We start from the raw sequence: 24,341 nt of genomic DNA on the forward strand, positions 1-24,341 counted from the left end.
AGCCATATTTGTTGTTTTTAATCTAAAAGCAAGCTTTCTGGCATGGCAACAGTGGAGGAGGCTTCTAAAATACTGGTGACTGCCTTTTAAGCACACAGCTAAATAGAAATGACTGATTCTCAATCAGTAGCTGTTGTGTTTTATAAAACTTCAGTGTCTCTTGGATCTTTTACAAGATGGACATTTGACCACAATTTGATCAATTTGTGACATCACATATTGGTAAATCTTCTTAAAGGGGTATACAGTTTTTTGTCCCTTTCCAAACCTTCCAGGGTCAGATTCTGTGTCCAAAACCGTCTACTATATTGGATCAAGAAGTATGGCTTTCTAGCATGGCAACAGCAGAGGAAGCTTCCAAAGTGCTGGTGACTTGCCTATTTAGCACAAAACTAAATAGGCACGATTAGTTTTGATTAGAAACTTCGGTGTCTCATGCATCGTCTGTTTCCAGATGTGAGCTCGTAATGTCTGTCCATTAGCGGGTCATGTGACCTCTCCTTCGTAGCGGCTAACAGCGCCTCTTTGTGACTCAGTCCATGGATGAATGTGAGCCTGTTAATAATCTTTTGTTACCAGTAATTCAATCCAGTTTTACTGTTTCAGTCCCAGAGGGAATTTGTCACATTTAGTCTGAACAAAAACAGAGTTTCAGTCCAGCATCTGAACAAAAAACCGTCTCTGACTGCTCGAAAACGATTAATGAGACCAAATTAGATCAAGATTACATAATCCCTCTGAAGGATAGAAGGTAATTTTGTCCTTGGATGATCGAAGTTAAACATCCTGAGAGGCTGTGTCTTCTGCGCTCTGGAGGTATTAAATGATTATATTTTAATAAGGTTATACAACATTAGAGGAAGGTTTACGCTCTGGAGGTTTGTCTTAATGTGGCAGAGAGGCTCAGCTTACGTCTACCTACTGCGTTTAGCTCTATTTTATTGGGTAAAGCTCCAAATACCAAGAGGATATTCACATCTGGTTTGGTTTAAAAGGGAAGTTAAGGGCTTTTGCATAAACCCAAAACTGTGCTACTTCTCTCTGCGCGTTCTCGGCGTAGACATCATAAAACGACTCTCCTGCAGGACACTTCTGCCTCACTCAGCAATTGGTTCAACCTCTGATTCAGCTGAGAAGCAGAGCAGATTCATTCTTCTCTTCAGTGATGTGAAAGCCAGAGACTTTGGAGAGCAGTCCAACAAAGATCAGCTTGTTTTAATTCTTAGCTTTAACAAAACAAAGCCGACGTTTACAGATGTGTTCACTGACTTTGTGACTCTAGCAGAGTTATCTGGAGTCAGGACCTTTTGTAAATTGTTGACATAAATGAGTTAGATTTATTTATTCAGGGCTTTGGTTTCACATTGCTCTTGTAGGCTTTAAAAGTGCAGAACTAAAACATTCCTGACGTGTTCAGGAATGAAACCACTCATGTTCCAAATCCGGCAGCTTAAGGTTTCATCCTCTGGGTCTTAAAGCAGAAAATCAGCACCCTCCCTTTGCTCACTTCACTTTCTCTTAACCTCTCTGACCCCTGCAGTCCCACGCACGCCACCCAAGAACATCCAGGTGTACAACCCCACCCCCAACAGTCTGAACGCCCGCTGGGAGCCCGCCTCAGGCCAGGTTCAGCAATACCGGGTGGTTTACTCCTCCCTGACCGGAGCCAGACCCAGCACGGGGACGGTGAGTAGCTCTCTGCAGGCTGTTAAAACACAAACTGTCATTAGGGAGAGTATTTGCCTTCAGGGGGAGTGGAAGTGGTTTCCCCGGAGATCACTGTGTCTGCTCTCAGAGCAGCAGGATTACAGTGAGCAGCATGTAAAGATAACAGAAGGGCGATCTCTGGCATGTTGATTTACTCAAACTATAAATACCTGCAACGGAAACACATGATCCATTTTTCCCATTACGAATGATGCTGCTGGAAAGGCTTCATGACGATTCCTGTTAAAGAAAACAAGATTTACAATGGAGAGTAGACAATTTCCATGGAAATCGCATCTATTGCACACGGTGAAATAGTTCAGAAACACGGGAGAAATGTCCCCAGACCTTATTCATGTGTTTTATGTCTTGGTCACATGTGGCTGGATATTTTCAAAAACGAATACCCCCTTCATATGTTTTTACAAATACTTTCATCCACACATACCATGTAAATCCGTCGGTGCATACAGCTGAAAGGATACCACCAAACCCATATTCAGAAGTGTTTTTCAGATGTGAAACCCATGCCATCCAATCAGCATGAAGCCCTGTTACTCAGCTGTGACGTTTGAGAACCAAAAACTCTGTTTCCCATCATCAACATGAAGCCATGAAACCAGAGTTTTCCAAAATCTTCCCTTGGCTGATGTGTCCAGAAAACATCTTCTTCAGTGACATAAAACTGCGGTTTTGTGCAGACAACTGGTCCAAACGTATAGAAAGATATGAGATTTCCTACATACCCGGCTATGTGTGGACATGGCCTTAGTCATGTGTGTCTTAATTAGCTGATGCCAATTACCAGGCACCCAATCTTCAACACTCCTCTTGATTTACCTGGTGGTGTTGCCCCTCTTTAAGAGCAGTGGATCATAGCTTTGCATCATCTATCTCCTCAAAGACTGAGGAACAAGATGATTACCTGATGCAAATCTGATTTTCAGCACCTGATCTTCAGCTATCCTCATGGTACATGGGGAAGAGTGGCTCATTGCAAAGCCCGAGCCCCCATTGAAGAAAAAAGAAACAAAAGGAAGAACAATGAGGGCTTGTTGAAAGCCAGAGCCCCTAAATATGAGTGATTGTCTCATCCGTCTGACTCTTCTTGTTTTGTTTTGCTTTTTTTTCTTTTCTTAAATAAAGTCAAAATCAAAGCAGAAAGTGCTGCATCAAAGATGATTATTCTAGCCATTGGTTATTAATACTTTATTTTCTACTAATCACTTCCTCATTTGGTCTTGAAAATGAAAAGTAAAAATATAAAAAAGCCTCAAAGTCATGATAAAATCTGGAACACCTCATTCTGGAGGAGTTGGAAACTTCAGTGAGAGCAGCTTTTTAGAACATCATGTCCTTGAACTCAGCCCTGCTTCACGGTAAGAAGACTTTAGACCAAGAATGGCTGGTACCAGAATGAACCTACCTTATGTTCTTGGCTTCTTATGGTACTTGTAGGTCTTGACTTTTAGTATTTGCTCTTAACTCCTTTGGCTTTTTAAAAGTCAGACTTGTTTGTCTTGACTTGGGACCTTTTGGGGCTAGGTTCCTTTCTTTAGACATTTGGGTCTTGACTTGGTTCTTAAGGAAGAACTTGTTGGTCTAAAACTGTAACTTTTTTTGGCTTTGACTTGGTTCTTGAACTGAATCTATGTGGTCCTGAATTTGGCCTTTTATTTGGCTATGGACTGGAAGCTTAACGTTTGCATGTACTGTATAACTTTTTGATTTGAGTTTATTCAACCAAGATCAAGTTCTTTCCTTGGATCAAGTAGTGCTTCTTGTGGATTCTTGTTTGGGACTTAACTTGATTTGGCATTTGAAGGCTTTACCAGAGGATACTCGGATTGATGTGTTTCCTGACCTGAGGCTGTTTGGTCTTCTGCTCCTGAGGTGTTTGTTGTGACTTGTTGTTTGGTTTAAACTTGTAGATAATCACGAAGACCATGTTTGTTTTGGTCAATCTGGGACTAACCTTTGTGTGTTAGGATTTGGTTTTGACAAGGTGTAAGAGGTTAGTTCTTGTTCTAGTTCTTGGTTTTGATCTCTCGCTCTGGACTCGAGACATGTTATCATGACATGGATCATCACTCTGGCTTTGATGGCTATCACCTGCCTCGATTTGAGCCTGACTTAGAGACGTTTTAATGTGCAGATAGATCATTATTGTAGATCAAAACCATTTTTTGAGTTGATACTTGGAGTATTCACTCATTGATGCTTTCTTGGAAGTTGTTGGTTGTGATGTGGCTCTCAGGTCAAAACTCATTCCAACTTATTTTGGTCCATATGAGGTCTTTGGTTTGGGTTTTGTGGTCTTGTCTTAAGTTCTTGACAGAAGCTTTTAGTTCTGGTTTTTGACTTGTCAATCACAATGTGACTCATACCTTTGGGCTTGGTTGCCTTCACGTGGCTCTTGATTTTTTCCATGGCTTAAGGCTTCATAGTCTGGACTTGATGCTTTACCTTGTGCTCTTTCAGTTATGCAATGGACTCTTTATGGTTGCTTTTTTTGTCTGGACTTGATCATGGATTGAGACATTTTATCTTGACTTACAATGGATCATAACTCCTGTCTGGTGGCCATTACCTGGCTTTTGATTTGGGCTTGGCTTGTGACTCAACATAAATCTTTCTGGTCTTGGATAAAGAGGCTTTAGTCTACACAGGGTTTAAGTTCACTTTTGGTCTTCACTTTCCAACTTTTTCTCAGAAATTTTTGGTAGTTGTGTGGCTTTAAAGTCAGAACATTCGGCCTCATTTTGGATCTTTTCAGTCTAATAAAGTCTCTAAATTTTGGGTTCCTGTCTCTTGAACTTGTCTCTTGACTTGTTGATTACAGCATGGCTCAGGGCTCTGGTCTTGGTAGCCATCACGTGGCTCCTAATTTTGGACCTGACACTTCTTGGTTAAAATTTGAGTTTGACACAGTCTTGATACTGAATTGTGGCTCTGCAATGCACAGCTCCTAACTCCTGAGCTTTCTTATACAGTGGGTTTTCTTTTGGCCCTGTGCAACAGCAAGTAGACTTTTTGGGTGTTTCCATCTTTTTGGACCAGGAGTTCACGTTGATGTTCATCATCAGTTCTTCCTGTAATGCTCATTAATGTAGAAATCACAGCTTGTTAGTGTCTTTTTAAACCGGCTCATTTCGGTCAGTGGTGCAGATATCCCAACATGAGCTGGAAAAATGGGTCTTTAAATCTGTATGATGAGTTTGAACTCTGTGACTGAGGTTTTGAAACTCTGCACCTTGGACACATCTGTGTCTGAGGTCGGTGAGCGCTCTTCTGATGAAGTTTCTGAGCTTAGAGAAAAGATTTTGTTCTGCAGGTTTTGCTGTTAGGATCTGCCTGCTAGTGATGAAGTATCATTTCTTGAATGAACCACCCATGGTCTTTTTCTGCTTTCTAAAAAAGAGATACTTCTGATGTGTTTGATCCAAATTACCTTTAATTATATGTTGGTCCGAGTGAGGCCGGTTTGGCGGTGACACAAAGGACTAAAAGATGAGCTCAGAAACCAAAAAGTCAACACTCAAAGACAAATTTATTGAAATTAGTTTAAACTGGCTTCACTTTACCTAACACATGTTTTCACTCAGGTCCTCATTTAGCTGGTAACACATCAGATGCCAGAGTTATTCAAAGTTGTCATATTTTTTAGAGATGTCAGAATCTCTCCTGTTTCGCTGGTTAAACTGAACGAAAGCGAGCAGAGCCAAGAATAAGATTTTATAGCTGAAACATTTTCTTGGAAACTGTAAGATTGGTCACACATGTGATGGTTTAACATGTGATACCAAAATTATGGTGAGTAATTTTCTGTTGTAACAGCTTTTAGCCTTCTGGTTTCAATCTGTACTGCTGACTTTGATGCCTGGCTGCAAAGATTTTCAACATTCAGGCACAAGAGCTTTGGTAGAGTCCAACTCGGATGGGTCGGTGTCGGGGGTTCGGTCCAGATCCCAAAGGCTGTCTGGATGGGTTGAGGGTATCATTATGCGTCAGCCAGGCGAACTGGTTTATCTTAGATGTGACTTTTAGACACCAGAATATTAAAAATAGGAATCTCATAAATCAGTTTGTTCATTTTAACACCTCTAACACAAAAAATGGACGTCTTTGGCCCTGCTCTCTGAGTTTCACCTCAGCCAGCTGCGTTCAGGAAAGGCCTGTATGACAACAAGCCCAGTCTGAGGTAATTAATTGTGTTTTAAAAGCTCAATTACAAAACCATTGGCCTTATTTTTGAGTTAACTGCAGGGATTTGTCTCCACACCAACAGGCATGCATCTGTGCTTCCAGTTGTTGGATTTGATGGTCCATTGTGCCAGGAGACTTTAGTCCAAAACCCTCTGAGATATTTGCTTTAGCTCTAACATGAAGGTTGTACTGGGGTTCAAACACAGCAGGTTTTTCCCATGAAGTCATGGATCTAGTCTTTAATGTCCCACTAAACCAGCTGGGATAGATGCCGTGATAACCCTAGTGACAGGAGACGCTCCACGCCTGAGCTGCTGACAGCCTCGCTCTTTCCAGCCGCGTCCTCGCAGAAACTGTTTATCCCTCTGTTTGCTCACTGATTGAAGGATCTGTTTGGCATATAACCTCCCACGACTTTTGTTAGTGTTTCATGAGATCTTGGCAGCGGCACACACTGGAAGATAACTGAATGTGGGATGAGCAGTGAGGTCATTATGTACATTACCTTTGCCAGAGCTTTATGCAACGCAAGATGAGGCTCATTTGAATAGGAAACAACCCCCCGCTTCGTAATGATGTCATGGTATCTTTTCTGACCTGGGGTTTGTTCTCCTGACAGGTGATGGTTCCTGGAACTATACAGAATGCCTTCCTGGACAACCTGATCCCAGACACCCCTTACTCAGTGTCTGTGTCGGCCATGTACGCGGACGGAGAGGGGTCATCGATCAAAGGCAACGGGAAAACACGTAAGTCTATCGGTGTGACATGCTGACAGTGTGTACAGTCCAGAACTGACTCATGCTGACTGTGTTTACATCCAGACTGAGTCAGATATGGATTCAGAACAGCTCGCTGGCTTCAGCATCATCAGGGTCAACATCTGTTTGCTAACATAGCTTCTTTCAACAATGATGCAATATGATCATGATGTAATGATTTATGGCTGCTTTAAAAAGCTGATTTGTATTTAGTGTCAAACAACTGACCAACCACAGAAGCCTACTTTAAAACTAAGATCTCCGTTTCAGTTTTTTTCAGAGTTTTATTGAAATTTAATCAGTTAAAGTCATATAAAGAGCTTGAAATGGTACAAAGGTAAGTCGAGCAGAACACACACAGATATCAGACGGTCATCAAAATCAAAATGAGCAGAATAGTATCATTCTTAATGAGAGACAGGGCATCCAGATATTTTCAGAAATCTCCAGCATTCAAAGACACTCAGAAACTGGGACTGGAAACTCTGACACAAAGAGATCTGGCAGAGCCAAAGCCAAACCAGAACCAGAAGACCAGTTTCTGAGAGTCAACAGCTTCAAGCTTCACAGTATTAAAGAGGTGGTAGTGTCTCAGTCTCAGTTTCAGTTACTGTGAAGAGAAGACTTTCAGATGCAGCTTTGACCGGACAGACAGCAGAAAGAAAAACATCCATCACTGAAGGCTGGCACACATTACAGGATTCTCCAAAACTTCACACATTTAGAGACCACACACTTGATGATAACAAAAGACAGATCACACAAGATTTCTCTCTGCTGATCTCACAGTGTGTGTTCTGCACTCCGAGGACACCTCACACTAACAGGTTCCTTAGCAGAGCCTCAGCTTCTTCACACTCATTATTCCAAATCTTGCGTAGTAAAATGTGACTTCGATGTAAACAAACATGACAGACGTACTGGAAAAAGCAAAGATGTTTGTTTTTTGGACTCTAAAATTTCCCCCCAAAAAACACACACACAAAAGAAAAGGGCTTATGAAAAAGGTTGTGGAGATGGCGGGGGCAGTACACGTGGATAACATGCTGTACCTGCTCTGCTCCTCTCAGAGCGCCCCACACACTACAGTACGCTACACTACATTTTTAGTTGCAAATATCAAACATGACTGAATCGGAGGCCTTCCGAGCAGTTCCAACCAGAAGAAATCACTCTTTACACACCCCACACCACAGGAAAATCACATATGATGTCATCAGACAATCTGGCCTTTGCTGGCTTTGATCATAAAAGGGGGGATCAGGTCAAAAATCAGCCTGATTATCCTGTAGTGTGTACCCGCCTTAAGACAGAGTCAGAAGAAGAAAAGGGGCTGACTGGACTATCGGACACCCCTAATGGACTACTGAAGATGGGATGGTGGAGCTATGGACTAATGAATCAAAGTTTTAAATCTTTGCTTTATCATGTGGGATTTTTTTTATGCTGTGGAGTAGGCTAAGGAAAGGATGGTCCCTCACTGTGTGACATGGTGAGGAGGAAGCATGATGGTCTGGGACTTGCCCAGCGTTTGAGGTACCCAGAACCAAAAACAGCGCCCGCTGTATTTCATAGCACCCTCCATGCAGTACCCTCTGGAATCAGCCTGGTTGGTCAGGGATTCATCCTACAGCAAGATAATGAGCCAAAACATCAGTCCAAGCTCCACTAGAAACACTTTACAAACAAAGAAGAAAGTAGTTAGTTTAAACATCATTTTATAACTTCAGTGGGACATTTAGCTTCTTCATACTTTTTTTTATTCTTACATTAAGACATCTAACTCTTGTTAAAAGTTTCTGTCTCAAGTTGTGATGTTGCTTTGAGGATTTTGGTTCTTAGTTTTTTTAGTTTATCAGTTATTGTTTCGTGGACAGTTCCTGATGGCAAATTTCCAGCTGTAGTCCGCGGACAGTTGTAAAATAGGCAGCCTACAATGTAATCATTAAAAGTTAAGATACAATTAAATACAAAAGAAAATACATAAAATGTATGGTTATATATGGTTATGGATGTGCTGCCAATAAATCAGATTGAGTTTGAGTTTAATTTCCCTTATGTTCACTTTGTCTGTCCAATGTTGTTTTGTTTTGATGCAGTACCTCGTGGTGGTCCTAGGAACATGCGTGTGTTTGATGCCACCACAAACACCCTCACCATTGGCTGGGACCACGCAGAGGGCCCTGTGAGGCAGTACAAGATCGCCTATGCCCCCTTAACCGGAGACCCCATCACTGAGTTTGTAAGTACACCAAGAAATATCTATTGCAGCTTTAAGGAGGTTTATTTTTAGGGGGACAAAATCACTTTTCTGAAACATTCATGAACTCAAAAGTTCTAAAGGAGGAAGTTGCCGGCTGCCAGAAGAGCTGAAAATGTGATTTGCGTATCAGTAGTTTTGAGGCAAATACAGGCCAACTTTCCTCTTTTTAAAGAGTAAAATAAAAAACCAAAACACTTCAGAATCAAATATCTGAAGCCTTAATGAGCATTAACAGTGTTTTCCTCCGGATAAGTGTTTGAGATAAGCTGAAGTGATTCTCCCTTGTTCTGCATGACGTTTGGTCTAAACTATGAGCTGAAGTCACGTCTCAGGATTCCCTCGCTTCACTCAGGTTATAAATCATAGATTAGTCAGGCTCATTACAGGTTCTGTAAAACAAACACTATTATTTGGGCTGCAGCGTTATTAATAGTCCTGAATAATGAGCTGAAGGGGGGAGGGTGACGGCCCAGCTGTCCTCCCCCTCCCCTCCGCAGCTCAGCACCTGCTCTGAGTGAGTCAGCTCTCTGCAGCAGAGCGACGTGATGGGAGGATTTCTGCAGAGCTGCACTGACAGGAGAACTTTTAAATGCATGCAATTATTATAATTTAGCATCTGCAAGCAATGGAGCCGGTTTGTGTTTGTACACAGTGTCCTTAATCCAACTGAGCTGCAATGATCTGCTTCAGGTCACCAGTTAAACCGTTCTTTCCTGCTTATTAGACGACTCTGGATCTGGAGAATGGAAAAGTCATTTCAGGCCTGGATGGTGAAACAGCGGAAAATTACTGTTTCATCATCTGAAAACACCAACAGCTTCCTCTCATTGTTTTAGACTGCTCAGCCTGAAAGCAGATTAACATACATGAGCCTGATAGACGGAGGAAAAGGCCCTCGAATATTCACTGAAAAGATTTTACTACACGTGGGATTCTCTGTTTATTTTGTGTAAATTTAAATGAAATGAATTAAATGTTCATCTGAGCTAATGAGCACTTCCAACTGGGTGAAATGTTTTTGATTTATAAACTTTAAACTTACTCTCTGGGTGTTCTTTTAAAAAAGTTAAGATAAAAGACAGAAACTGCAGGCAGATAATTTTGCCTACATGCAGTTTATTTCACTCATTTTTTTGCTTCAGGAAGTTCATTTTATTAAAATTTAGAAATGAGATTGTTCCTTCTCCTAGATTAAAATTCTAACCTGCTGCAAAGAAAAATAATTTCACATGTTTTAAATGTTTTCTAACCAAATCTGAAGTATTTTTCTTGAATTTAGGCTCCCGTTTTTGCAGCATATGAAGTCTTAATAAGATGCATATCACAAACTCAGTGTTTTGCGACCCTCATTATTGCTCTATAGAATCTGCTCAGATTTTTTTTGCAGATCTGGACAGTTGCTTACTCACCAGACTTATTCCAGTCCGGCTCTTCTTTGGGTGCAGATGTGCAGAGCTGAGCTGTTTGTGTTTTTAAAATCTTACATCCTCATCTGACCCTTCACCTACTGCAGAGAACGGAAACTGATTCACACTGACTGGTTTCTCCTCAAACTCTTCATTTGTCTTTTAAATCCTCTGGGCTTGTATTGAAGCCAAATTTGACTTTGAATTTATAGTTTATCAAATAAAAACTTTGGTAGCATGACACAAAGACGTTTACGAGGTTTCTGCCATGAATACTGGACCACAGGAGCAGTGGATGAACGTTGACACTCCTCCCCTGCACTTCATCCTTTGACGTCTTTCCATTCATTGTCCACAAGAACTTTAAAAAAAACTTTTAGATAACCTGTTTTTTTATAAGATAATTTCTTCCTGGTTTAAAGCCATCGTTTTTATGACCTTCAGACATGAAGTTGACTGAGTGCGCTGACAGATTTATGCGCGAAACATCATAAAATCACAGGAGAGGAGCCTTGTTTAAACGAGAAAGGCTCCGTCAAAAACAAAAAAGTCTTTCTTTTTAAGTTTTCATAAAATCAGCACATAAATGAAAATATTGTGCAAACAGTTTGTGTGCACACACATTCTCGAAACTTCACTCAACCTCACAGAGCAGTAGTATGTGTGTGAGAGTGAGGTTTAGTTTTAAGTTTTAAAAGATTTCTCTTTGACACCAAAAAAGAAAGTCTAAACACATGAAAAACACTTCCATGCTGCTTTAATAAATGACCCTGCCTTCTCACTGCATGTACCTGCAGGAAAACCATCATGTTTCTCACACTAGAGCTTCTTTTTATTTCTCAAACACGTGTGTGGATTTAAGTGATCCCATCATTTTTATTGAATCATGTCTTCAAACCTCTTTCCTTTCAGGCAACAGTTCCTGGAAATAGAAACAACGCCCGACTGCAGAATCTTTTCCCCGACACACCGTACAACATCACCGTGGAGGCCGTCTACGCCGAGGGGCCTGGAGGATCCCTCAATGGAAACGGACGCACTCGTAAGATGGATCAGATTAATTCTTACCCTTATTAACACAGTTAATGCAACAAGCAAAACATGACGGGATTTGCATGAGATGGACAAGGCAGGAAAGATGTCCACAGCAGCTTCTGGGCAGTTTTCTGAAGTTTAAGGACTGAACCACACGAATATGGATATATTCCCAAACGCACATTTTTCTGTCCAATTGGGCGTCTCAACCTCTCGTACACGGCGATTTCACCCACATAAACGGCGATTCTCTAAAAGGGATAAGAAAAGTGAAGCTGTTGCCAACTACTAGAACGATGGCTGACATTTACTGTGCTAATTCTGTGTTCTTTGCACTTTATTCCCTCATTACAGTTTTAGAAATAAATGTAATGTTGTTGATGATGTTGTTGTTGTTGATGTTCATGAAGTAACAAGTCCACCTCATCGTCCGTCCACACAAACGACTCGCCATCTCCTTACTCTGTTGACTGCTCTTTCTTCCTGTTTTTGACTGCGCATGCTCATAACGTCCTTTTTCTATGGTTTTCATATTTTGCTAACCTGCCGCTTATTGGCCAGGCATGGCATTACAGGCTTCTGAGGCGATTGTTTTCAGTTTTGCCTCTTCGTATGGACAAAGATATTTCTGTGGTGTGGACAGAGATTTCTTTTAAGTAAGGACAAAGGTATCGGGTCAAAAAAATATCCATATACGTGTGGTCTAGGTCTAAGTTGAAACTGAAAGTCTTAAAGTCACAACTTTAGGGTAATGTTAAACTAGTCCAGTCCTCCACCATCAAATGATCACATTCTGAACAGTTCCTGCTTTGCAAACGGATGACAAATACCATCCCAAATGTTCAGTTAAACTTTCCTGCTGAAGGATGGGGCTTATGTTGGGGCGTCGCATTACTGGGCGACTAACACCATCCTTTAAATCTCAATTCCTGTTCCCCCTCTATCCACCATCCTGTTCTGTCAATGAAGACATGAAAAAAAGAAATATGAATATGAACAGAGCTACTTTATTCTTTGGATGAAAACAGTCTTATAAAACAGAAACTCTAGTTTAGTCCAAGCTTTTTGTGGACTCAGTTTGGACTCGCTGGTTCTGAGCTCCCTGCTGCCGTTGCAACCAAGAAACACTCGATGGCTCTGCAGAGACAAGTCGGAGCTGTGAAAATAAATACAGTAGACATCCATCAGCAGACATCGCCAACATGTGCTCGCTTCACAAGTTCAGAAAACTCAAATCTCTCGGGAGATGATTTACTGCTTAGCAGTTGCTTAAAGTTACACAAACAGAGAGAGGTCTGAGAAAGCGACTGAAATCTAAACATGTGAATCAGAAACTGAATGTTTAATGATTTTCATCAGCAGCTGAAGGGAAATGAGTCAGCAGTGAGTTGCTGCAGGAGATGTCCATCCAGGAAGTTATTCAGTGTTTCATGAAGAGTCGCTCATTTTGTTACCCTGACTGTTTGGTTGCTCAGACTTTTACAGATATCTGTGGAGCTGTTCCCAAGGATCACACCTGCAAAATGATGAATACCCTGATTTTAAAGCTTTACTTGTTTAGCTTTGGTTTGAGTCAAAGCAGCTGAACTGCTCCAGTCTCACTCTAACCAAGACATTTGTTGAGTAATTTAATTTGGATTCCTCTAAAAGTCATCACTTCTTTAAAGAGACATGTAAAGATACTCGGTGTTGCTCCTGCAGCCTGCGGGGACAGTATGGTGGCGGTTTTGTTATTGACCAGTGTCTCCTCTTCTTCACAGTTGGCCTGTTGAGTCCCAGAAACCTCCGAGTATCAGATGAGTGGTATACCCGGTTCAGGGTGGCCTGGGACCCCGTGCAGGCTCCGGTTCAGGGCTACAGACTGACTTACTCTCCTGCAGGTGAGACACTTAAGGCACACTAAAATCTGTGTTTCTGTGACAGGTTCAGCTCTGTCACTTCAACCTGTTCTGATTGCTGTTTGGTCCCAGACCTTTAACTCCACGCTTTATTTTATTTGTTGCTGTGTTTCAGGCTCTAACACACCCATAGATTTCTTCGTGGGTGATGTGACCTCTTACACTCTGCACAACCTCCAGCCTGGAACCACGTACGACGTTAAAGTAGTCGCTCAGTACTCCGGCGGCATGAGTGGACCACTCGCTGGGCAGGGAACAACACGTACGTACACATTTATCTTATTATGTCTGTGAAATGTTCCCAAAGAAATATCTTTGAAAGTAGAAACAGAGTGCTTGGATCTGTGTTTCTGCTCATTAAGTTTCTTTTCTTGGAGTTTCTTCAAATTCAGAGAAACTGTAAAAGCTGAACTGTTTTTGATCAACAAAAAACTCAGACAAATTGATCAACTTTAAGAAGAAGAGCTGACATGAAAACTCAAAGTTATTGACCTCCCTTCTTTAAAAACCTGAAGGGTTGTTGCGTATATTCAGGAACCAAATTTGTTTACTTGAAAGCTTCTTGAGGGCAGCAGAAGCTCGGCCTGTGGGGACCTGGTTTGGGAACTTAGAAGGTCAGTAGTTCAAATCCTGGTTCAGATCGATTGATAATAGTTGTAGACCTACTCTCCTGCTGGAAATGAGGACAGGTTGCTGGGAAGGTGTCAGTTTACCCTCTTCCCTTGAGCAAAGCACCAAACTTCAACTGCACCATGAAAGCGTGTCCTCTGAATCCTTTCTACATGTGTGTTTTTCTTCTGTAAAAGAGTGAAAATACTAAATCATACTCCTTCCCTGGTCATATCTTCTCTTGTCTTTCCTTTCCTCCTGTCTTCTCTTACCTGTCTGCTTGTCTCTTCTTTTGTCTTCACTGATTTACCCCACATATAAACCTTTCAACAAATGGTTCAACTTTAAAAAGAAGTCTTTGTTGACTTTATTTTGTTCTTTTTTTGTCCTCAAGAGAGTCAGAGATCATGCGCAGAAAGCTAATTTTCTCGTCTTTTAGGAACATATTTTTACTTGCCCATATAGTTGAAGAGTTACGGTAATGAAAACAACTTGCATCAGTTATTGCAAATAATTAGAACATTGTTGCCCGTGGATTCCTATGCAGCAGAGTAATACCCCGTAAATCACCTTAAAGCTTGGTATTTTCTCCTAAAAGAACCTTTTGAGTTTCCTGATAGCCCAAATCGTCGAGGCGTTACGGTAATTTAAAGAGCACTGTAAAAATCAGTGACAGGCATGTTGTTCAAAGGTCATGTTTTGTCTTTTGTTGATGCTCACAAACTGGGGTTAAAAGACAGACTTGTATGTTTAAAGTTTTTTCTGTAACATTTTTTTCTCCCCTCTGCAGTCTACCTGAACGTGACTAACATTGAGTCTTACGACGTTGGACACGACAAGTTCTGCATCAAATGGTCTCCTCACAGGGCAGCCACATCCTACCGCATCAAACTTAACCCTGCAGACCGTAAGTCCCCTTCACTTTCCCCGTCATCTGTTCTAAACGCTTTGAAGGGTCGCTCCTCACTGTGTGATGTCTCAGCTCACTGACACAGGAAGTTCACTCAAACAGGAAGTGGATGTAAACAAAGTGAAGGAATGCAAGTTGCTGTCAAACTTTTAATCTGTTGAAAAGTTTTAAAAACTTCCGTCCACAGCCCAAAGTGTTGCTCAAGTCTTATTTTGTCCCCGGCCATTGGCTAGCATGTGAAGTATCTCTCTAATCCACTTTAAACTCTAAGTATAACTCAACATGTCTGCATTCATCTCAGTCAGATGTAAATAAAAGCAGCTGCTGCAAGTTTTAATCTGATAAAAGCAGTTAATGGACTGTAAAACAATTGATGATTTTATTTTTGAACAGCTCCTTTAATCTCACATTTTTCCTTCATTAGCCGCCTATGTTATGGATTAATCAGTCTCCTGATTGTGTTTCATCCACATTAACACTCACTTTTGATCACTGAGGACCTGATTGAAGCCACGCATGTGTTCAAAAAGACTCCCAGTAGATGTTGTGGAGGCATATTTCCAGATGAGCTCATCCTGTGGCGGTGGACCCTTCACATCCTTCACTCTGTCAGCTTTACACGTCTAGACTCTTTTAACTTTTCTCTCATAGACTATTTATCTCCACCCAGCCCCCTCCTGATTATTACTCAAAGCAGAATGTGAGTTCTGGCTCTGACTGAAGCGTCCGACCACCAAGCTGTAATTGTGTCTCGGTCTGTAGAAATCACATCCTCTTTGAATCCCATCTGGTGCACATTCACACATGGAGCTACAGTCAGACAGAGAACAGCGTCTGTATTTAAATATCTATATGTGAGTTATTATGAATTCTGACGGCTGTGACGGGCTGCCAGAATAAATATGAACCTTGAGATAGACGGGGAGGTTAACCACGAGTAGACAATCAGAAACCACTGCGGAGAAAGGCAGCAGACAGAGCTTGTAGGTCAGAGAAGCAGTCAGAGGTTTGGTCTGAGACCCATGAGTGGAAAAACTCTACCACGACTCTTCTTCACTGATATATCCTCCATATTGAATCAAGACGCCAGTTAGATGGCAAAGCGGAGAGTTCTTGGACACAATCAGCTAGCGGTGGGAGAAAAAAATCGAAACTCAGCATTTCAGGATTTTTTGTTTGACAATATTGAAATTGGGATTCTTTGTCAAAAAATCATTTTTTTTTGTCAAATTCAAATTCTTCATTTTAGTCTTTGTTTTATTGGAAAAAAGTTACCACTTTTCTCCAGCAGACGATGAAATGTTTCTCTCTGACTCATGTGATGTGCATTTCATTTGAAAATATGGCTCCTGATGTAGTATGTGGACAATATCATCATTTAACTTTTTCACATGGTCTGGTGTTAAGAAAAGCAAACAAAAAATTGAAAATATTGAAGAATCGTACTTTGGATTCAATCGACATCCCAAAAATTGTAATAGAATCGAATAGCAAGAATTAAGGATGGGTACCGAATTAGGTACTTTTATAGGTACCGACCAGATTATGTCAAAAGTACCATGTACCAATTCACATAAAATCAAAAGGTACCATGTTTAGGTACCTAAATGCATTCTTGTGACTTTGAGGAAGTGGAAGAGTAGGGGATTTTTCATGCTGGACAGGAACACAGCATTGCAAGGTTATGTATTAAAGAATAAATATGTAAAATTGAAAAAAAAAAAAAGTTTTATTATTAAACAAATTTTTTTTTTTTACCACATTAACACAAAAAAAGTACAGAAAATTGGTACTTTTAAGTACTGGGTACCGGGTGCCAGGTACCAGGCATCTGTACCGTGTCGTTTCAGTTGTGAAAGGTGCCCATCCCTAGCACGAATAGCATATCCCCCCAGCCCTACACCCAGCTGACTTTAGCAGGAAATAGCTCAAAAATATTACTTTGTCAAACAACAATTCCTTGTTTTCCTCAGTGTCTCAGAGTCACACTGAGCTCTGAACAAAACCAAACGTTAATGCAAATTATAGGACACAGAACCTAAAATAGGTTGGCCCCAAGCTGTGTAGGGAAACAGGAAAAATATAGTAAAACTCTTCATACAGGGAAGCTCAGAGTCACTGGCAATCATAACTAGTCCTCATACCCCAAGCGATGCTGTTAATTGTTCGATACTTAAGTTTTTACCTTTTTTATTAATCTCTCATGATTATATTGAGCTGAGAAACTCACAGAATGGAGTGTATAAGACTGAAATTTCTTGAGTTCCTTCTTGAGTCTTGAGTTCGAGACCTCTGTTGCAAGTGGTCTCAAAATAGTATCACTTTGGTATATTTGCCTGATTGTAATCCATGGTTTGAAATGTGATTATCAGCAGCCACATTTCTGAATGTTATTGCCTTATTGTTATTGTTGCTTTGCATCCTGGGAAAAGCTGCCTTAAACAAAGAAAAGTGTAAAAAAAAAATGTTGTGCTCTCCAAAAAAATGCACGGTTTGCCTAGAAAGAATCACGTCTTTATGGTCACGGGAAACAGAGTCTTTTTCCCATAAAAACACTACTCATTCTGACCACAGGGGTCACTGCAATCAATGTTAAACTGATCGTCATCTCTGAGCTTTTAAACCAAAAACTGGCACTTCTAATTCTTCAACAGCTGATGGACATTAAATCCAGACACAGTTTGTATTGACTGTAAAAATATTTGTTGACAAATAAATATGTTTCCTGTTATGAGCAATTAATTCAAACCGTATACTCTTCCAACCGAGGAAAAGAGTGGAGCATCTCGCCCACTGAACATCTTTTTTTTTAAGCTCAAGCTATCATGCTTGCTGAAATGTGTCTTTTTCTGGACTAATTTTTCATTTTGAATAAAAGATTTAACCTGCAGAGTGGAAAGAAGTGAATCTTCCATCAGGGACTCAGATCTCCTTGTTTCCTCCTCCTGCAGCCTCGAGTAAAGGAGCTCATGAGATCACCATCCCCGCCGGTCTCCCTCAGCACTGCTTTGATGGACTCTCACCTGACGCTCTTTACACCGCCACTGTCTTTGTCCAGACCCCGAATCTGGAGGGTCCAGGAGTCAGCACCAAGGAGAGAACATGTGAGTTATATCTGTAAAACTTTAGCCATTCTCGGAGACTCGGAGGTGACCCATTTGCCCCTGAGAGGTTTAAATATGAGGCTGTTTGTTCTTTTATTACACATCTGAGCTTAAGTGAAATTAAAACCTCACGTCTGTGCATTAAATTAGAGATGTGATGCTGACAGAACAAGGAACCAACGACTGAATTACACAAGCGTCTCTGAGCCTTAGAATAAACTTCAAACATGCTGTTGATCATTTAAACATCAATTTTAATCTTTATATAACAGAGTAAAATGCAGCTGCCAGATGTTCAAAGTGTCTGTGTTTGTGATATTACAGAACAGATGCAACATCTGAGCTGAGATGTTGATATTCTGTATGTGTAGTTGAACATAAACCAGCAACCTCCACATCAGGAATCTGACACCTCAGATATTTAAAAGGAGTTTGATAACATTCTCCATCTCTCCATCCTTTCGTCTCTCCTGTAAAGAGCGCACAGAGCTGTGTGAGATAAGAAACACAATTCAAACACTGACCTCAGCTCGCAGCTTCGATCCAAACTCTGACTTCACCTCGCGATGTGTTTACTGTCGTCCTCTGTTTATGACCAATAATCTGATGATGTTTTGGGATCTGTTCTTGTTTCTTTCTCTCTCCTAGTGGTGAAGCCAACTCCAGTTCCCACACTCCCACCAACACCAGCTCCTCCTCCCACCATCCCCCCAGCATGGGCAGGTAAATATCCACAGAGACGTCTCACACTGAGATCAAACTTCTTATCTGTGATGTTTGGTTTTTCACTAACCATTAAAATCCTTTATAATATATTAGTTTATTTCTCTTTGATACCTTCCATCTGCTTCAGGCTTGCGTCACTTTGTCATTGGTGGTCATAGATGCATGTACCTGAGGGAAGAGCTCTGCTCCACTCTCCTTTTGAGGCCCCAGTCAGCTTCAGAGTGTTGAAAACGTATAAACTTTCTGATTCTAAAATTGGTTCATGCAAAAGCTGAATCATCTCCACAGCAGCATTTAAAGCTAGCATAATTTGGGTCTGAAGTTTCAGCTCAGGTTATTTGACAACTTCACTTATTCAGGTTTAGTTTTGGCAAAGAGCATCTTTTTCAACTCTAATGCCAGAAATACACCAGCTCTGGCTCTGCTCTGTTGATGCCTCCGCTTTGTTACGTGTTGATTGCATGCCACCTCATTTATTATCTCTCACTGACTGTGTGTTCAGTCTTGCTTGTATCAGGACCTCCAGACAGCTGGAGTCCCCAACTTAGGAGTTCCCTGGAATTCTATTTTTGGTTATGATTTTGGGAAAGTTTTTCTGTTTGTCTGTGAATAGCATACCTCAAAAAGTAGGCAACGGATCTTGATCAATTTTTCAGGAAATGTTCAAAATGAGATAAGGAAGACGTAATTTAATTTGGGAGGTGATCCGGATCACCGTCTGGATCATGGATTTTTTTAAAGGATTCTTTGTTGTTGTGAGATGGGGCCGTTTCACCATATGTGTATATAGCTCCACGATAAATGGTCAGATTGCTTTGCAAAACAATACAAGACAAGGTCACCATAATTTCTGACAGATGTAAAAGTACGATCCAGATCCTGGCAATATTCTGGACACTAAGATCTGGAATATGAAATATATACTGGGTCATCATAATTTTCAACACTGTCAGGAAACAAATTATCGTACAAACCTGTAACTAACACCAAATTGTGGCAGACAGGACTTGCAAAATCTTTTACAAAAGACTCATGGCTAACCACTGCAGCATAAAAAGTTTCACACAAAAAGCAAGACAGATGATAGACAACAAGTCAATGCTGCATCAATCAATGACTAGGCAGTTTTAAGCGGTAAACGTGCACAAGCTCATCAAATGTATCTTAGATGAGCTCAGTCCAGGAAGATGAAGCAAAAACACTGAAAGCACTTTAGTCTGAGGAACCACAAATAGAATCTGAATCTATCTGTTGGAAAAAATAATATATTTCTTAAGGCTCTTCCTGTCTTTGCTGTGTTGGGACTGTTGAGAAATTTTTAAGGAATCTTGACTGCTTGATGAAGAAGACTCAGGAGACTCAGATGGCGTAAGCTGAAGTAGTTTCTATAGCTTGATCATGGAGAAAATGACAGACAGTACACATGGGTGCCCTGAGTAATGCAGAGTCAATTTTAACAGACCAGTCTGTGTGCTCAGTATTTATCATTCCTGAGATTGGGATTGCTATGTCTATCTATGAGCTAATGGGTTCAGCTTAGCTTGGGATCTCAATGTGTGAAACAGTTTTCAAGGAGACAGGAACTATGAATCTGATCCAACCCAGACTGGGAACACACTGTCCCTGTGATCACTTTAAGGCAAATACAGGTGTTATTGTGACACATATAGAGGCAATCTAGAGAATTAACTGAGGAAAGGCATAAAGCAATATGAAAATTACACCACAGGGACAATCTGACAAGCAAACAAACAGAGCCTTGGTCTGTTGAACGGGGTTGGTTGTTTATTGGAGTTCTGCTGATGGCTACAATGGACTGTGGGAGCCAGCATGGAGCGGGGTATCCCTTTCAAACCCTTCCAGTGATGTGGCTCTTTCTGCCCATCTGTTGTCAGGTTTTGGAGTTACAGGGGCATGAAGCGCTGGGTGTAGGTGACATACCAGCAGCAAAAATGTGTGTTTAGATCACACTTTCTGAATCTAAAGGAAAACTATCAGGAGTCAAAAAATTTCCATAGGAAAGACTCTTCACATGTGAACAAAACTAATGAGGGGTAAATTCACAAAAAAAACCAAGTTGCTTCATTTGACCTCTCAGTTTGCTTTGTCTGCAAACGGCTGAATGGATCAATTCTTTGCATTCCGGCTCCGCTCTGATTGGAAAATCCTGGATGCAGACTCTTTCTGGACTCTCTCTCTGGATCTGACTCTCACTGCCAGCCGTTGTTTAATAAAGGACACGTGTGCTCTGCACCCTGAGGGCTGCACAGAGGGGGAACGCTCCAGTTATAAACTAACAGCTTAGGTGTTGAAAAAGGAAGACGGAGCAATCCAAAGAGTCTGTTCCTGTTGTGCTTTTGGTGTAAAACTTGTTTATGGAGCTCCTCGCAGGAGAGTTTTCAGAATCACATCAGGCAGAGATTATTCAGAACTTTTTACCGTCTGAGACAAACTCATTATCAAGTGCTCTCTTTAAACTCTTCTGGAGACCAAATGTTGCTTGTTTTATTCATTTATTTACCATTAACATGTCATGTTCTCTCAGTCATTTAGTTTCATGCACGCTTTGCCTGGAAACAATAGTTATTCCATGTGTCAGTGTTGTTGTTTCTGATGGTGCACCCTGAGCACCCTGGCTGTTCTTTGAAAGCTTCACGCTGACCAACTTTTTTCTGCCTCAGTTTGCAAAGGAGCAAAAGCAGATGTGGTGTTCCTCATTGATGGTTCATGGAGTATCGGCGAGGACAGCTTCACCAAAGTGATAAACTTCGTCTCAAGCATGATCGGCGCCTTCGACGTTATCGGACCCTCAGGGATGCAGGTTCGTACTTGAAGTGTGAAAAGTTAGGAAAAAAAACAGCATGTAAGACTCTTGTTTTTGAGCTTTTTCAGAGAGTAAATTCTGTTTTTACTGTTGAATTAATCCAAAAAACTTTAAATCTGCATCACTTAAAGACAAATATAAACATACAGGATGCAAATCCTGCTGATTGTTTTGGCTGCATCACTTTAACACTCATGGATTTCAGTCGAAGTAAATCCCCTGCCTGCTAAACATTATATAATTATACCATTACTCTGTCTCTTGCAGTGTCTTCTGCCTCTTGTGCATCATTATATCTGAATTTTTGACAAAAGCGTCTCTTTAGGATAAATCCCTCTCCATTAGAGAGTTTTTCCAAAAGACTTCCAGATGTTTCTCAGACACCTCAGAGAAGCAAAAAAAAGAGGAATCTCTAAAACTTTAAAAACAAAAACACATAACAGCTTTTGTTTTCTGAACACAAAAGACTTTTAAAATGTTTGGCATGAAGCAAAAAGACCAATCCTGAGCTTGTATTGTCTTATTTTCTTGTTTATTTCCCACAAAAGAACAAAAAACTTTTTTGTTTGCTTCATTTTTTATATTTCAGTTATAATTCAGCTTCGACTTCTCTCAGACTTTTTTTCTGCCTGTCCCAGAAAGTTTCTGCATGAAATCAGGATGTGCTGAGGTGAAAATCTGTCGTCACAGAGTTGTTCTCTCTCGCTCCTCACCAGTCCCATCAAAATATTTCTTCAGATTTTACAGCTCGATCCTGATGGCATGTCCTTCCTCTAGAGACTCATTCCTTTTTTTTCATAGTTTTTAATTGACATGTTGCATTTTTTCGCCTGTATTTGTCTACTTTTATTTGTGGTTGCACTTTGGTTTTTGTAGATAGCAAAAGAAGTATTTCATTGTACGGAGATACATGTCTCTTTTCTTTCTTTTTTCCCCTGGCAGGTCTCATTCGTGCAGTACAGCGACGATGCCAAGACTGAGTTCAGACTCAACGCTTACCAGGACAAAGGCACCGTGATGTCTGCAGTCACTCAGATCCGCTACAGAGGAGGAAACACCAAGACAGGTTCAGTAACACACTGCATAGGTCATTATAAAGACTGACTAAAAGTCAGACGTCCTGATTTCTGACTCATGTCCCTCTGCTGTGCAGGAGTGGCTCTGAAACACACCTACGAGAAGGCTTTCTCTGTGGAGAATGGGATGAGGAGGAACGTGCCCAAGGTGGTCGTGGCCATCACAGATGGTCGCTCTCAGGATGAGGTGAAGAAGAACGCTGCCAAGCTGCAGCACGCAGGTAACAGACACACCTACCGGGCAAAAAAAAACACTCAAAAAACATTTATTCCATCTCTAATATCTGCTGGTTTGCATCCTCTCCTTAGGTTACAGCGTTTTTGCCATTGGAGTCGCTGATGTGGACTTTGTGGAGCTGCAGGAGATCGGCAGCAAACCCAGCGACAGACACGTCTTCGTTGTTGATGACTTTGATGCTTTCGACACCATCAAAGAAAACCTCATCACCTTCATCTGTGAAACTGCATCCTCATGTATGTACTCACTATTTTAACGCACATAAACTTTAAATATCTGCTCCTTAGTTTGTTGTCAAATGCCGTGAATGTCTCTGTTCTTGTTCTGCAGCCTGTCCTTTGATCTTCCTGAATGGATTCACATCACCTGGTGAGTATGACAGAAGATTCAGATAGCTTTTCTGAAGGAAAGCTGTTACATAGGACTTATAAAAGCTGGCTCTGTTGTGTTTCAGGCTTCAGGATGCTCGAGGCGTTCAACCTGACAGAGAAGACCTACAGCTATGTTAAAGGAGTCTCCATGGAGCCCGGCTCCTTCAACAGCTTTACAGCTTACAGGCTCCACAAGAACGCCTTCCTGACACAGCCCACCACGTGAGTCGGCATGGGAAATAAGACTTGATTGTTGAGCATTATTAGAAGTCTTCATTAATGTAGATTTGATGTTAATGCTGCTCTGAAGTCAGAATCAAAGAGGTGGCTTTGCGCCCTTTGGGAGTTTGCATCTAATTGATAATGCAGTCAGATTTCTATCAAACTTAACTCACAGAAATGGGTCAAAATACTTTCTAAGCCACAATTTTTTTTGCAAATTTAGCCTTTTAGTTTTGGCTAGTAAACCTAACCTTTGAGCAGTTAACATTTTCTCATGCATGTGTTAGGTATTAATCTTTATTTTCAAATACTTGCATAAAAGTCTCTCCTTATAAATGTTAATTTTCAGTAGTTTTAAGAGCTCCTGGCTTTAATGTGACATAACAATCCTATGGTGGATGAAAAGCATCTGAAAGCTTGTTTTTTGCCATTAAATAGATACAAAATGTCCTAAAAATCTTGTAAACATAGAAAGCATCAGTGCTACTGTGGAATTCAGAAATGGAGGAAAACAAGGTGGCCTCTGGAACCAAAGACCTCTGATAGGAAAAAAATGGGGCTAAGTGCGGTCTTCGGACAGTGATTAAATGGATCTCTATCTCCTTATGTCTGCAAGAGGGGCGGGGGCTACTCAAATATTTGACATACATGACTATTTTTGCTTTGATGTGCATTGATAAACACTCCTGATATTCAAAATATGGAGCTCAGCAGGTCTGCAATAATGTTTGAGCAAAAGGAGATAATCTTTTTTTTTTTTGGCTGCAGCCAAAGTGAATGTGTTAGAGTGTTAGAGGTTTCTAAATGAGACTATAATAAGAGTGGATCATTTGGAACTTAGTTTTATTAAAACTAGAAATCTGAGTGTCATGATTGATGACGAGCTGACCTTAACGGTTCATGTGGCCTCGATTTCACGGTCTTGGCGATATGCCCTCTATAACATTAGGAGGATCAGACCCTACCTGACACAACAAGCCCCACA

The 24,341-nt window shown here is 40.9% G+C and overlaps 1 protein-coding gene across 2 annotated transcripts in view; it reads left to right on the plus strand.

Moving 5' to 3' along the window:
- col12a1b (collagen, type XII, alpha 1b) overlaps positions 1-24,341 on the plus strand; it is a 150,022-nt gene that overhangs the window by 98,543 nt on the left and 27,138 nt on the right. For both annotated transcript variants that reach the window (XM_074684633.1, XM_074684632.1), the window contains 15 exons: positions 1,541-1,686; positions 6,533-6,662; positions 8,774-8,916; positions 11,256-11,385; positions 13,139-13,258; positions 13,392-13,538; positions 14,676-14,792; positions 17,747-17,899; positions 18,548-18,622; positions 21,307-21,446; positions 22,392-22,515; positions 22,603-22,746; positions 22,835-22,999; positions 23,094-23,132; positions 23,218-23,356. In XM_074684633.1, the coding sequence (XP_074540734.1) occupies positions 1,541-1,686; positions 6,533-6,662; positions 8,774-8,916; positions 11,256-11,385; positions 13,139-13,258; positions 13,392-13,538; positions 14,676-14,792; positions 17,747-17,899; positions 18,548-18,622; positions 21,307-21,446; positions 22,392-22,515; positions 22,603-22,746; positions 22,835-22,999; positions 23,094-23,132; positions 23,218-23,356 (1,912 nt within the window). The remainder of the gene's footprint in view (positions 1-1,540; positions 1,687-6,532; positions 6,663-8,773; positions 8,917-11,255; positions 11,386-13,138; positions 13,259-13,391; positions 13,539-14,675; positions 14,793-17,746; positions 17,900-18,547; positions 18,623-21,306; positions 21,447-22,391; positions 22,516-22,602; positions 22,747-22,834; positions 23,000-23,093; positions 23,133-23,217; positions 23,357-24,341) is intronic.

The sequence above is a fragment of the Halichoeres trimaculatus genome, unplaced genomic scaffold (assembly GCF_033239565.1).
Source record: "Halichoeres trimaculatus isolate MK-OKI-2021-1 unplaced genomic scaffold, fHalTri1.1 fHalTri1_scaffold_13, whole genome shotgun sequence".
Taxonomy (NCBI): domain Eukaryota; kingdom Metazoa; phylum Chordata; class Actinopteri; order Labriformes; family Labridae; genus Halichoeres; species Halichoeres trimaculatus.